The sequence below is a fragment of the Anguilla rostrata genome, chromosome 16 (genome assembly GCF_018555375.3).
Source record: "Anguilla rostrata isolate EN2019 chromosome 16, ASM1855537v3, whole genome shotgun sequence".
NCBI lineage: Eukaryota > Metazoa > Chordata > Actinopteri > Anguilliformes > Anguillidae > Anguilla > Anguilla rostrata.
In genome coordinates, this window is record NC_057948.1 from 35,809,619 (window position 1) to 35,823,382 (window position 13,764).

At 45.7% G+C, this 13,764-nt stretch overlaps 1 protein-coding gene and 1 long non-coding RNA gene across 3 annotated transcripts in view; both read left to right on the forward strand.

The window, feature by feature from the left end:
• Positions 1 to 13,764, forward strand: part of LOC135242697 (uncharacterized) — a 61,839-nt gene that overhangs the window by 20,959 nt on the left and 27,116 nt on the right. The gene's annotated exons all lie outside the window — the stretch shown is intronic.
• Positions 1 to 13,764, forward strand: part of LOC135242690 (1-aminocyclopropane-1-carboxylate synthase-like protein 1) — a 74,173-nt gene that overhangs the window by 2,100 nt on the left and 58,309 nt on the right. For both annotated transcript variants that reach the window (XM_064313875.1, XM_064313876.1), the window contains exons 3-9: positions 254 to 313; positions 3,701 to 3,771; positions 9,662 to 9,731; positions 10,058 to 10,124; positions 11,529 to 11,626; positions 11,710 to 11,787; positions 13,072 to 13,172. In XM_064313875.1, the coding sequence (XP_064169945.1) occupies positions 254 to 313; positions 3,701 to 3,771; positions 9,662 to 9,731; positions 10,058 to 10,124; positions 11,529 to 11,626; positions 11,710 to 11,787; positions 13,072 to 13,172 (545 nt within the window). The remainder of the gene's footprint in view (positions 1 to 253; positions 314 to 3,700; positions 3,772 to 9,661; positions 9,732 to 10,057; positions 10,125 to 11,528; positions 11,627 to 11,709; positions 11,788 to 13,071; positions 13,173 to 13,764) is intronic.

Below are 13,764 nucleotides of genomic sequence, written 5' to 3' on the forward strand. Positions count from 1 at the left end.
CCCCGCCCCTCATCCCTAAACACTGTCCTGCCTCTCATCCCCAAACACCGCCCCACCCCCAATCCCAAACACCGCCCCACCCCTCATCCCAAAAAAAGCCTCCTGTTCATACCCAGTTGAGTCTGTCCATGTCATTGACAGAGCACCCTTTGTTTGCATAAGGAGTTTAATTACATTTTTGACTGCAGTAAATGGACGTGTAAGTCTGCTCTAACAGGTCTCCTCTTTTTTAAAAAATGTTTTATTTTTTTAGGGAATCGTCAATTTGGGAACCAGTGAGAACAAGCTGTGTTACGACCTGCTGTCGAAACGGGTGAGGAAGGGGGCGGAGTCACCAGTGGGCGGGGCTTAGGTAGCGTTTAGGAAGGTGCAGTTTCGCAGTGGTTTATAAATATATATATTTTTTTAAACTCCTGTTGCCGTCAGCTGCAGTCACCGTGGCAACAGGTTCCTGTAATGGCTGCTGGGACATGAGAAGCTAACACAGGCATTTTCAGGCCATTGACATATGATGGTATCTCGATATTAGCAGCTTGTTTTCGGAGTACATACCGAACCGTTCGGGTCTGACTGCATCTGCTCCCCTCTGTACTTCAGAGACTGTTAGCGGAAAAACTGTGAATACTAAGACTCCATTAATCATTAGTCAATAATGCAGTATTAAAATGTCATTCGCCTTTATCGTAGCACGAGTCAGTCTTCCCTTTTAAATGGTGTTAGAGCTGGTGCTCTTTAACAAGCTAACGGCTGATGAAGTGTTCATTGACATTTTATTAGTGGAGAATTTCAAACATTTCATTTTAACAGCACTGCGAGCGGTTTGTTCATGTCTAATTGATGGGACGATGCCATTAATTCCCTCATTTCTTTCCGGAGCAACACTATTAATAAAGTAAAGCCTTTGTTTGTTTGTCTTGGTGTTTAAAAAAAGGTAATCGTTTGGAAAACCATCCTCACCAGGTGGACACCTGGATGGGAATGTGTGTTTAGGGAGCGTAAATAGTGTGCGAGCTCTAATGAGCGTGTTTAGGAAGCGTAAATAGTGTGCGAGCTCTGATCAGTGTGTTTAGGGAGTGTAAATAGTGTGCGAGCTCTGATCAGTGTGTTTAGGGAGCGTAAATAGTGTGCAGGCTCTGAGTGTGTTTAGGGAGCGTAAATAGTGTGCGGGCTCTGAGTGTTTAGGGAGTGTAAATAGTGTGCGGGCTCTGAGTGTTTAGGGAGCGTAAAAATTGTGTGAGAGCTCTGAGTGTTTAGGGAGCGTAAATAGTGTGCGAGCTCTGATCAGTGTGTTTAGGGAGTGTAAATAGTGTGCGGGCTCTGAGTGTTTAGGGAGCGTAAATAGTGTGCGAGCTCTAATGAGCGTGTTTAGGGAGCGTAAATAGTGTGCGAGCTCTGAGTGTTTAGGGAGTGTAAATAGTGTGCGGGCTCTGAGTGTGTTTAGGGAGCGTAAATAGTGTGCAAGCTCTGAGTGTTTAGGGAGTGTAAATAGTGTGCGGGCTCTGAGTGTTTAGGGAGCGTAAATAGTGTGCGGGCTCTGAGTGTTTAGGGAGTGTAAATAGTGTGCGGGCTCTGAGTGTTTAGGGAGTGTAAATAGTGTGCGGGCTCTGAGTGTTTAGGGAGCGTAAATAGTGTGCGAGCTCTGATCAGTGTGTTTAGGGAGTGTAAATAGTGTGCGAGCTCTGAGTGTTTAGGGAGCGTAAATAGTGTGCGGGCTCTGAGTGTTTAGGGAGTGTAAATAGTGTGCGGGCTCTGAGTGTTTAGGGAGTGTAAATAGTGTGCGGGCTCTGAGTGTTTAGGGAGCGTAAATAGTGTGTGAGCTCTGATCAGTGTGTTTAGGGAGTGTAAATAGTGTGCGAGCTCTGATCAGTGTGTTTAGGGAGTGTAAATAGTGTGTGGGCTCTGAATGTTTAGGGAGTGTAAATAGTGTGCGAGCTCTGATCAGTGTGTTTAGGGAGTGTAAATAGTGTGCGGGCTCTGAGTGTTTAGGGAGCGTAAATAGTGTGTGAGCTCTGATCAGTGTGTTTAGGGAGTGTAAATAGTGTGCGGGCTCTGAGTGTTTAGTGAGCGTAAATAGTGTGCGGGCTCTGAGTGTTTAGGGAGCGTAAATAGTGTGCGGGCTCTGAGTGTTTAGGGAGTGTAAATAGTGTGCGGGCTCTGAGTGTTTAGGGAGCGTAAATAGTGTGCGAGCTCTGATCAGTGTGTTTAGGGAGTGTAAATAGTGTGCGGGCTCTGAGTGTTTAGGGAGCGTAAATAGTGTGCGAGCTCTGATCAGTGTGTTTAGGGAGTGTAAATAGTGTGCGGGCTCTGAGTGTTTAGGGAGTGTAAATAGTGTGCGGGCTCTGAGTGTTTAGGGAGTGTAAATAGTGTGCGGCTCTGATCAGTGTGTTTAGGGAGTGTAAATAGTGTGCGGGCTCTGAGTGTTTAGGGAGCATAAATAGTGTGCGAGCTCTGATCAGTGTGTTTAGGGAGTGTAAATAGTGTGCGGGCTCTGAGTTTTTAGGGAGCGTAAATAGTGTGCGGGCTCTGAGTGTTTAGGGAGTGTAAATAGTGTGCGGGCTCTGAGTGTTTAGGGAGCGTAAATAGTGTGCAAGCTCTGATCAGTGTGTTTAGGGAGTGTAAATAGTTTGCGAGCTCTGATCAGTGTGTTTAGGGAGTGTAAATAGTGTGCGGGCTCTGAGTGTTTAGGGAGTGTAAATAGTGTGCGGGCTCTGAGTGTTTAGGGAGTGTAAATAGTGTGCGGGCTCTGAGTGTTTAGGGAGCGTAAATAGTGTGTGAGCTCTGATCAGTGTGTTTAGGGAGTGTAAATAGTGTGCGGGCTCTGAGTGTTTAGGGAGCGTAAATAGTGTGCGGGCTCTGAGTGTTTAGGGAGTGTAAATAGTGTGCGGGCTCTGAGTGTTTAGGGAGTGTAAATAGTGTGCGGGCTCTGAGTGTTTAGGGAGCGTAAATAGTGTGAGCTCTGATCAGTGTGTTTAGGGGGTGTAAATAGTGTGCGGGCTCTGAGTGTTTAGGGAGTGTAAATAGTGTGAGGGCTCTGAGTGTTTAGGGAGCGTAAATAGTGTTCGGGCTCTGAGTGTTTAGGGAGGGTAAATAGTGTGAGGGCTCTGAGTGTTTAGGGAGCGTAAATAGTGTGCGGGCTCTGATGAGTGTGTTTAGGGAGCGTAAATAGTGTGAGGGCTCTGATTTTCACATCACACTGCTGGCGATTCAGCTCCTGTTTGAAACGGACTAGTGGTGCACCTGAAGGTTGGATGGAACTTTCATGTGTTTACCTGCGTCTCTCTCTAAACCAGAGCCTTGTAAAGGGGGTCCTGGGGCCCCTCCCTCTAGGTTTCTTTATCAAATCCCCCCCCCCCCTCCCATTCTCACTTGTGCTGGTTTGCAGTGAGCACACTGGCTGCCTTGTTGAATCATTTTAAAGGTAGCCACTTGTGTGTGTCTGTATAAAAACATCAATATAGGGCAAAAAAGTTTATAAAATACTCATATAGGTGTGAAATGCTTATATAAAATACCCATATATAATGTGTGATTATGTTGTTGTGCAGTCCCACCCGACCTTGGCTTCTCCCTCTCTCCCTCCCTCTCTTCTTCCCTCTCTCTCTCCCTCTCTTCCTCCCTCTTTCTCCCTCTCCCTCTCGCTCCCTCTCTCCCTCCCTCTCTCTCTCTCTCCCTCCCTCTCTTCCTCCCTCTCTCTCTCCAGCTGATGCAGGCAGACATGCTCCACATGGATCCTGCTCTCCTGGAGTACCCTGACCGGAAAGGCCATTCCTTGTGTGTAACTTCCTTGCCTCCGTATATAATCTGTGAATTAGTTTTTACTGGACAGGCCAGAATGATGTGTAGTGGCATGTTGTTTTAGATGAGGCTGCTGGTTCACTGTGTTTTAGATGAGGATGCTGGTTTACTGTGTTTTAGATGAGGATGCTGGTTCACTGTGTTTTAGATGAGACTGCTGGTTTACTGTGTTTTAGATGAGGATGCTGGTTTACTGTGTTTTAGATGAGGATGCTGGTTCACTGTGTTTTAGATGAGACTGCTGGTTTACTGTGTTTTAGATGAGACTGCTGGTTTACTGTGTTTTAGATGGGACTGCTGGTTTACTGTGTTTTAGATGAGGATGCTGGTTCACTGTGTTTTAGATGAGTCTGCTGGTTCACTGTGTTTTAGATGAGTCTGCTGGTTCACTGTGTTTTAGATGAGCCTGCTGGTTCACTGTGTTTTAGATGAGTCTGCTGGTTCTCTGTGTTTTAGATGAGACTGCTGGTTTACTGTGTTTTAGATGGGACTGCTGGTTTACTGTGTTTTAGATGAGGATGCTGGTTCACTGTGTTTTAGATGAGACTGCTGGTTTACTGTGTTTTAGATGGGACTGCTGGTTTACTGTGTTTTAGATGAGGATGCTGGTTCACTGTGTTTTCGATGAGTCTGCTGGTTCACTGTGTTTTAGATGAGTCTGCTGGTTCTCTGTGTTTTAGACGAGGATGCTGGTTATCTCCGCTAGGTGGAGCCTGGAGGGGATCATGCGTTTGCTCGCGTCTGATGTGAATGTGTTGGTGCCTCTGTCTGCAGCTAACCTCGCATACTACTGGGCCTGTCAGCCAAACACTTGTTGCGCATGCTGACAGCAGGCCAAGGACCTGAATTATCGAATATTTTGCAAATCGGTTAACGACAAGTGTTTTATTTGAATTAATTTCCATCATTGTTGTCCATTGAAATAGATTGAGTGCTAACTCCTAACCGGCCGCTAGGGGCCGCAAGTGATCAACAACTGCTTCCGTTTGGAATGCCTGGCGGAGATCTGCACTCTACTGAGTGCACTCTTCTAGTTCACTGTGTTTTAGATGAGGATGCTGGTTTGTGTAAGAGCTGTGTGCTGCAGGTGTGCTGCAGGTGAGCACAGGGTCACTGTGCTCTTTGATCCAGTAGCCCTGTTTCCTTTCCAGTCTTTCGAGGTAACGAAGGTGGACGTGACACTCCCTGTGTGGAAATGGCTTATACACGCAGGGGACCATGATGACGAGTCTCCCCAAACCACTAAACGTTTCCCCTTATGTACAAAACGACCAAAGCAAAACACCAAGTTATCAATCAAAGCAAAACAGTATAGATCAATGATCAATGATCCTGCTTGAATTACCTCTGTAAGCTTATCACATCGGGTTAACCTTTGTATCTGGCTGGGTGCTGACCCATAGGTATCAAGATCTTTAGTCAGAACCTCTGACTCACCACTAAAGACTAGAGCCCGACTGATATATCGGCCATTATTTGACTTTTTTGATGACGGCGTCCCGATTTTTAAATAAGTATAATAAACAAACAAAAAACTTTGATTATTTATATGTACTTGCCTGTTTGAACGTTGTAATTGCTGTTTACTAGAATTATCCAGTAGAGGGAGCTCTAATACAAGTGTGAACTGCAGCAGCTGACGTGCTACTTCTGTAATAAGACGTTTGTCACTCGTACCTCATTGGGATGGCAGGTATGCCATCCCGCCAAGTTACGCCTTGGCGGGGGCATGCCCCATACCTATACAGCACCGAGAGTTTGGCACTTTTCAGGGTTCCCCGCAGAAATAACCACAACAGCCACAGACACTCAGCCCTTAAAAACATTACATTCTGTACATTCTGACCCCATTTCAACAGACAGATTTCATAAACAACTTCACATGTCCACACAATAAAGCCCCAAACTAAGGGGATTTTGCGTTTTCTCCTTCTTCTCATTCTTATTTCTCCTGCCGCCAATCCCACTAACAACATGTCTCCCCATTGGACATATTACCGACACCAGCCAAATCCTCACCCTCACGACCCAATCCAAAACTCGCATACACACGCAAAATACCCATACCTTTTTATTCTGAAACATTGCCAGTTTGAACAGCTAAACTGCCTGTGGCCTAGTGGGTAAGGTTACAGTCGTGGGAACATGGGGTCTTAGGTTCAAGCCCAGTTAGGGACACGTTTCTTTAACCTGCTTTTACCCTCACTAATCATTGTCTACTACTTCTCAGTTATTGCTTTTGCACCATATCTACCCGCCGTTCACCGAACGTATACACTGCATTATGACGTACCGTCTGCACGTTCAGTTATAAACCGGCTACAATATTGCAAAGCCATATGGATTCAACGGGAGCTCTTCTGTGCTTACTGACCTGTGTTCGTCTTTAAAACCACGGACAGGTTTGCTAATGATATTTCACGCATTGCATAGCTATGTCATGGTGCTGCACTAACAAAGTCACAGACTGGTAAACCTCCGGTTGAAGCATTGAATCCCGCCTCGCCCTCAGGCAGATAATTTCCTCTTTTACACTAACGTTTTCTTACGCTTTTATATTTTCTTTACCAAAACTCACTCACGGCCACTCATATGCATTTCATGACGGCAAATGTATTCCTTTTATTACAAAGTTACACCAGTTCACCACTGTGCCATTTCTACTAACTATATTTCTTCACTTGGCTACCGTACAATACATTCTTATCAGCAAACGCCACGTTTCTACATTCATGCCTTGTTCTCTATCTAGCCACATACAAACAATTACTACGTATGTACGTTCTGCGACTCCCCATTAAAACATTACATTTAAAACCATGACTCACTCCTAAATATAACTACTAGTACTGAACATGGACAAAAGCACACTAGTGCAGTTAGTTTCACACGTTACGTGAACCTCCACTTTCACAACTAACGTTTTATACAGACTGTTATATAAACCATTCCGTGAGGAATCTAAGCACGCTCATGGTCACTTTATTTACTCTGTACTATAGTCTGTGATCATGTCAACCTTCACCTACATGCCCATTCTGCTAAAAACATATTGTTTCAACTACGCAATTTCATAATTTCATCCTAATTTCTCGCACACTGTTGTTATTTTCTCATATGCAAAGCCTACTGGGACATATGCGTCGGCTCCTATTGTCCACTATCAAGTTTTCCGGTTCTAGCTTAGCCAAACAGCGAACAGGATTCCCACCTGCCGATAAGCCTATCAAAATGGCTTATAAACCTTACAAACACTAAAAGTGCTTCTCCACGAAATAACAGACAACGGAGCAGGCCAGCAGGGTACACAAGTTGCGACCTAGGCAGCTCTAATTCTACGTGCTTGCTGATTCTTTTCTCAGTCAAGGCTTGTTGGATGGCCGTCAAATCCGTGAGTACATACATGCCATATTTCACCTGCGTTTCTTTGTCACAGCCACTGTTTTACATATATAGCAAGCTGAAACTGAACAACAGTACACGCTCATCAGACTGTACAAATTCACACAAGGACAGCCATAATCCACAACCGTTTCTTACATGGTCACTTCGCATTTCCCACTCATAATACAACGCTTTGCAAAAAGAAATGATATCTCATAAAAAAACACGTTTTCAACGTACAAAAATGCCAAGTTACTCAAAAGTATTGATATCAAAATGACGCCAAGTTACGGTACTACAAACAATATAGATAGCCTATATTGTTTGTAGTACCGTAACTTGGCGTCATTTTGATATCAATACTTTTGAGTAACTTGGCATTTTTGTACGTTGAAAACGTGTTTTTTATGAGATCCAATATTCTCCACTGCAAGATTTGTCTGCACAGATTCGATTGCCGCAATAAAGGTAGGCCTATGTATATTTAGTGAAAGTTTTTAATTAAATGTGTTCATACGACCACTATGTTTATCAATCCTCATTATCAAGCGAGCGAGCTAGCTAACATATTTAGTTCACTATAGCAAGCTAGCTGGCTAGAAAGCCTTTATGAAGTGGCAGTGAGCACATAAGCAGCGTAGGATCTACATTTCCAGAGGACATCGCTGTATTCTCAAATAAATAACCAGCCAAAATAAAATGGTGATTGAATGCATTTGTTTTTTTTATCTGAGATAATGATATTAGCTACTATATGATGCTGTGTCAATAGGCAACGCGATATTGCAAGCGAGTGTGTCATCTAGTCACGCGTCATCGTAGCAAGCTAACCAGACAGTAAAAACGCCGATAAAACAATTCTAACATGGATCATTTTAAGCCATGTCATCTAACTTTGTCGTGATAACATGAGAGAAGGATTGCTGTTGGAGAAGTGAATCAACCAACAGTTAGCGCGGGTAACCTGCACGAAAGCGCATTGTAGTTTTTTTCACCACCGAATTCTTATGGACAAGCCTCACGTTACGTAGGCCTATTTCATCCAGTCAATTTAGTTTCATCTAACGTTACACTTGACACTCATTAGCTCCGCTAGATAAAGTCTTACTCTTTGAGATCATGTAGTAGGAATAAAATAAGAAAATATAATTCATTTAACTTACTGAGAATAAATAATAAGAAATAATGAGGCTATGTCAACTACTAATGCGTTATTGCAAGTGAGTGTGTGTGTGTGTGTGTGTGTGTGTGTGTGTGTGTCATCTAGTCACGTGTCAGAGCGCGTTGTAGTTTTTTTCACTGCCGAATTCTTATGGACACGGAAGCTCGCTAGATAAGGTATTACTCTTTGAGACCATGTAGTAGGAATAAAATAAGAAAATATAATACATTTACTGAGAATAGATACTAAGAAATAATAATAACAAATTAATAACAACAACAACAATAATAATATTCATAAAAATACATGTTTGAAACTGGAAAACTGATTTTTTTAAATTAATTTTTTTATAGATGGCTGGAAAAGGAGTAAAAGCAATGTGTGGAGTTATTTTGAATTCACACCACTTGAAGATGGTGTTAATATATATTTAATTTAATATCATCTTTTACTTTTTTTTATCTATCTAAAAGTTCTTTGTGTGTTTATTTTTATTTATTTGTTTGCTTATAAGTTAAATGTTCTCAAATATAGAAACTTTGATCAAATATACGTTTTGTTTAATTGATTTGAAAATGTTGCACTTTTTGACAAAATATCGGTCAAAACATCGATCGGTGGGCTAGGATTCTCCAAAATCGGGATCGGCTCTACTAAAGACCTAATTGTTCCCCATGATATCAGTTTCAAACAATGCAAAACATGATTACACTGCATTATGGAGTGGGGGGAGGGGGTGAGGTTTGGCCTGGTCCACCCTCTCATGTAGATATGGTTTATGTTTGTTATCAAATCGCTTTGGATGCGTGTGTGCATGTGCGCGTGCATGTGTGCATGAGCATGGATGAGTGTGCGTGTGTGCGTGAGCATGGATGAGCGTGTGTGTGTGCGCGTGAGTGTGCATGAGTGCGTGTTTGTGTGAGCTTGCATGAGTGTGCGTGTGTGCGTGTGTGTGAGCGTGCATGAGTGTGCGTGTGTGTGTGTGCGTGAGCATGGATGAGTGTGCGTGTGTGTGAGCGTGCATGAGTGTGCGTGTGTGCGTGAGCATGGATGAGTGTGCGTGTGTGTGTGAGCGTGCATGAGTGTGCGTGTGGTGGCCTGCTGAGGTGTGTGTGAGCGTGCACATGCTCGTGTCTGTTTGCTGTTCCACAGTTTCCTGTCGGCGTAGTAAAGCAGTTAAAGGCACAGAACTGTACTGAGCTTAAAGGATTTCCTGTTGGAGTATTTTGCTGTTGCACTGTATGGATCACAGAGTCTGGCCAGTGCTGGCGGGGGCCCCTGGTCTTCCTGATTAATCTGCACCTTTGTCCCCCCCTGTAGCCTGAGAGAGGAAGTGGCCAGTTTCCTGACTGAGTACTGCAAGGCCCCTAGTCCACTGGAGCCAGAGAATGTGAGTGTGTGCATGCGTGTGTGTGTCTGTGCTCGTGTGTGTCTCTGCGCTCATGTGTGTGGGTATGTATACAAAAAGTGTGTCCATGCTAACTGTGCTACCAGTGTTAAAGCAAGCTTACACTAATTGCGCTGTATGTGTTAAAGCAAGCTAACTCTGTAACTGTGAATGCTCACTCTGTGCTTAACTGCGCTGTGTCTCTGTGCTTAACTGTGCTGTGTCTCCGTGCTTAACTGCACTGTGTCTCTGTGCTTAACTGTGCTGTGTCTCTGTGCTTAACTGCGCTGTGTCTCTGTGCTAAACTGCGCTGTGTCCGTGCGGCGCAGGTTGTGGTGATGAGCGGCTGCAGTTCCTTGTTCTCCAGCATCGCTGCGGTGACCTGTGATCCTGGCGGTGAGTGTGTGCTTAGTCTGTGCTGGGCGGGGTTTGGAGAGAGACAGCCGAGAGCAGCACACTGAAAGGGTGCGCCTGTGGGGTTAGCCCACACGCGTGCTGCAGTGCGTATGTTTATTATAAAGGGTGCTGCAGTGCGTATGTTTATTATAAAGAGTGCTACAGTGCGTATGTTTATTATAAAGGGTGCTGCAGTGCATATGTTTATTATAAAGGGTGCTGCAGTGCGTATGTTGATTATAAAGGGTGCTGCAGTGCGTATGTTTATTATGAAGGGTGCTGCAGTGCGTATGTTTATTATAAAGGGTGCTGCAGTGTGTATGTTTATTATAAAGGGTGCTGCAGTGTGTATGTTTATTATAAAGGGTGCTGCAGTGCGTATGTTTATTATAAAGGGTGCTGCAGTGCGTATGTTTATTATAAAGGGTGCTGCAGTGCGTATGTTTATTATAAAGGGTGCTGCAGTGCTCAGCAGTGCGTATGTTTATTATGAAGGGTGCTGCAGTGTGTATGTTTATTATAAAGGGTGCTGCAGTGTGTATGTTTATTATAAAGGGTGCTGCAGTGGGTATGTTTATTATAAAGGGTGCTGCAGTGCGTATGTTTATTATAAAGGGTGCTGCAGTGCGTATGTTTATTATAAAGGGTGCTGCAGTGCTCAGCAGTGCGTATGTTTATTATAAAGGGTGCTGCAGTGCGTATGTTTATTATAAAGGGTGCTGCAGTGCGTATGTTTATTATAAAGGGTGCTGCAGTGCTCAGCAGTGCGTATGTTTATTATAAAGGGTGCTGCAGTGCGTATGTTTATTATAAAGGGTGCTGCAGTGCTCAGCAGTGCGTATGTTTATTATAAAGGGTGCTGCAGTGCGTATGTTTATTATAAAGGGTGCTGCAGTGCGTATGTTTATTATAAAGGGTGCTGCAGTGTGTATGTTTATTATAAAGGGTGCTGCAGTGTGTATGTTTATTATAAAGGGTGTTTTGGACCCATGTGGGGTACTTCTAATCTCCTGCTATTATCCGGGGTTTAAAAGCCACCACTTAACCACTGTGCGTGTGTGTGTGTGTGTGCGTGTGTGTGCATGCGTGTGTGTGTTCATGTGCGTGCGTGCGCGCGTGTGTGTGAGTGTGCGTGCGTGTGTGTGTTCATGTGCGTGTGTGCGTGCGTGTGTGTGTTGGTGTGCATGCGTGTGTGTTTGTGTGCATGCGTGTGCGTGCGTGTGTGTGTTCATGTGCGTGTGTGCGTGCGTGTGTGTTTGTGTGCATGCGTGTGTGTTTGTGTGCATGCGTGTGTTGGTGTGCATGCGTGTGTGTTGGTGTGCATGCGTGTGTGTTGGTGTGCATGCGTGTGTGTTGGTGTGCATGCGTGTGTGTTTGTGTGCATGCGTGTGTGTTTGTGTGCAGATGCTATTCTCGTCCCAACCCCCTTCTACGGGGCGATCCGGGAGGACGTGGCGCTGTACAGTGGGGTGCGGCTCGTTCACTCTCACCTGGACTGCCAGGTAGGCATGCGGCCGCTCTCTCCTGCGCTCGCCGTTTCCATGGCGCTGTGCTCCAACGCTCCGCCTCCTCTGCGTGTCTCCAGCCCGGTGGTGGTGATGACCGGCCTTTCCTGCTCACCGTGGAGAAACTAGAGAAGAGCATGGAGCAGGCCAAGGCAGAGGTACACACACACACACACACACACACACACACACACACACCGCACATACAGAAGAGCATGGAGCAGGCCAAGGCAGAGGTACACACACACACACACACACACACACACCGCACATACAGAAGAGCATGGAGCAGGCCAAGGCAGAGGTACACACACACACACACACCGCACATACAGAAGAGCATGGAGCAGGCCAAGGCAGAGGTACACACACACACCGCACATACACACACACTCTCACACACATACACACACACCGCACATACAGAAGAGCATGGAGCAGGCCAAGGCAGAGGTACACACACACACACACACACACTCTCACACCGCACATACACCACACACACACACACCCACACACCGCACATACAGAAGAGCATGGAGCAGGCCAAGGCAGAGGTACACACACACACACACACACCGCACATACAGAAGAGCATGGAGCAGGCCAAGGCAGAGGTACACACATACACCACACAGACAAACACACACCGCACATACACACACTGCACATACATACACACTCACACCGCATATACATACACACATGCATACACACACACCGTACATGCACACACTGCACATACACACACACACACACACACACACTCACACCGCATATACATACACACATGCATACACACAGACCATACACACACTCACACGGCACATACATACACACACACACACTCACCACTCATACATACACACACATGCGCTCGCACACGCTCTCATCACATGGACGCGCATACACACACAAACACGCACACCCACGTGTGCACGCACACACACTCACATGCACGTGTACACAAACACACACACACACACACACACACAGTCTCTCACACACACACACACACACACACACAGTCACAGTCACACACACACACAGTCTCTCACACACACACACAGTCACAGTCACACACACACACAGTCTCTCACACACACACACACAGTCTCACAGACACACACACACACAGTCTCACACACACACCCACACAAACAGTCACACACACACACACAGTCTCACAGACACACACACACACACACAGTCTCACACACGCACACATACAGCTCTCACACACACACACACACTCACAGTCTCTCACACACACACACACACACTCACACACACACACTGACACACACAGTCTCTCACACACACACACACACACACACTCACACAGTCACACACACACACACACACACACACACACTCACACAGTCACACACACACACACACACGTTGCAGGGCCTTCTGCACACTCTCCCTTGCTTCCCCAGGGTGTGCGGGTCAGAGCCGTCATCTTTGTGAACCCCCACAATCCCCTGGGAGAAATCTACTCCGCAGAGGAAATGACAGCCTTTCTGGAGTTTGCCAAGCGGTGAGTGCAGGAGGGGCAGGAGGTGCACGGCTTGGGGGGCAGCGGGTGCAGGCCGGGGGATGAAGGAGGTGCACGGCTTGGGGGGCAGGAGGTGTAGGGCGGGGCGGAAGGAGGTGCAGTACCGGGGGGGGGCAGGAGGTGCGGGGCTCTCTCCTGCTGGGGGGCGTTTGATTTGGTTCTGTCCTGTGGAGTGGGAGTTCAGACTAGACACAGTAATGATGCACATTACACACAATCCATCCTGCCCCTGCCATCGCGATCCAACTAAGCGGCCAAAACCAGACTTCGTTTTCAAAGCTCATTTCCTGGTCTTGTTGTTCCTGGTTGCTCACTAGCGCCACTACGGTTGGCTCCAGTATAGGTGTTTTCATATCTGGTTTCCATGTAAGTCTACTGTACAAATGCGGTCAAAATACAAAGTCAATAATTTTTTCTCATGAGAACAAATAGTCACAATATGTGTATTTTTCTCGTCTTATGACTGTCCATGGGTCGATTTCATGATTTATTGTGTCATTTGGACACTGTTATAATATTTGTTGTGGACCAATGAGGTACAGTTTGCGTCACTTCCTGATTACTGCGGAGGACT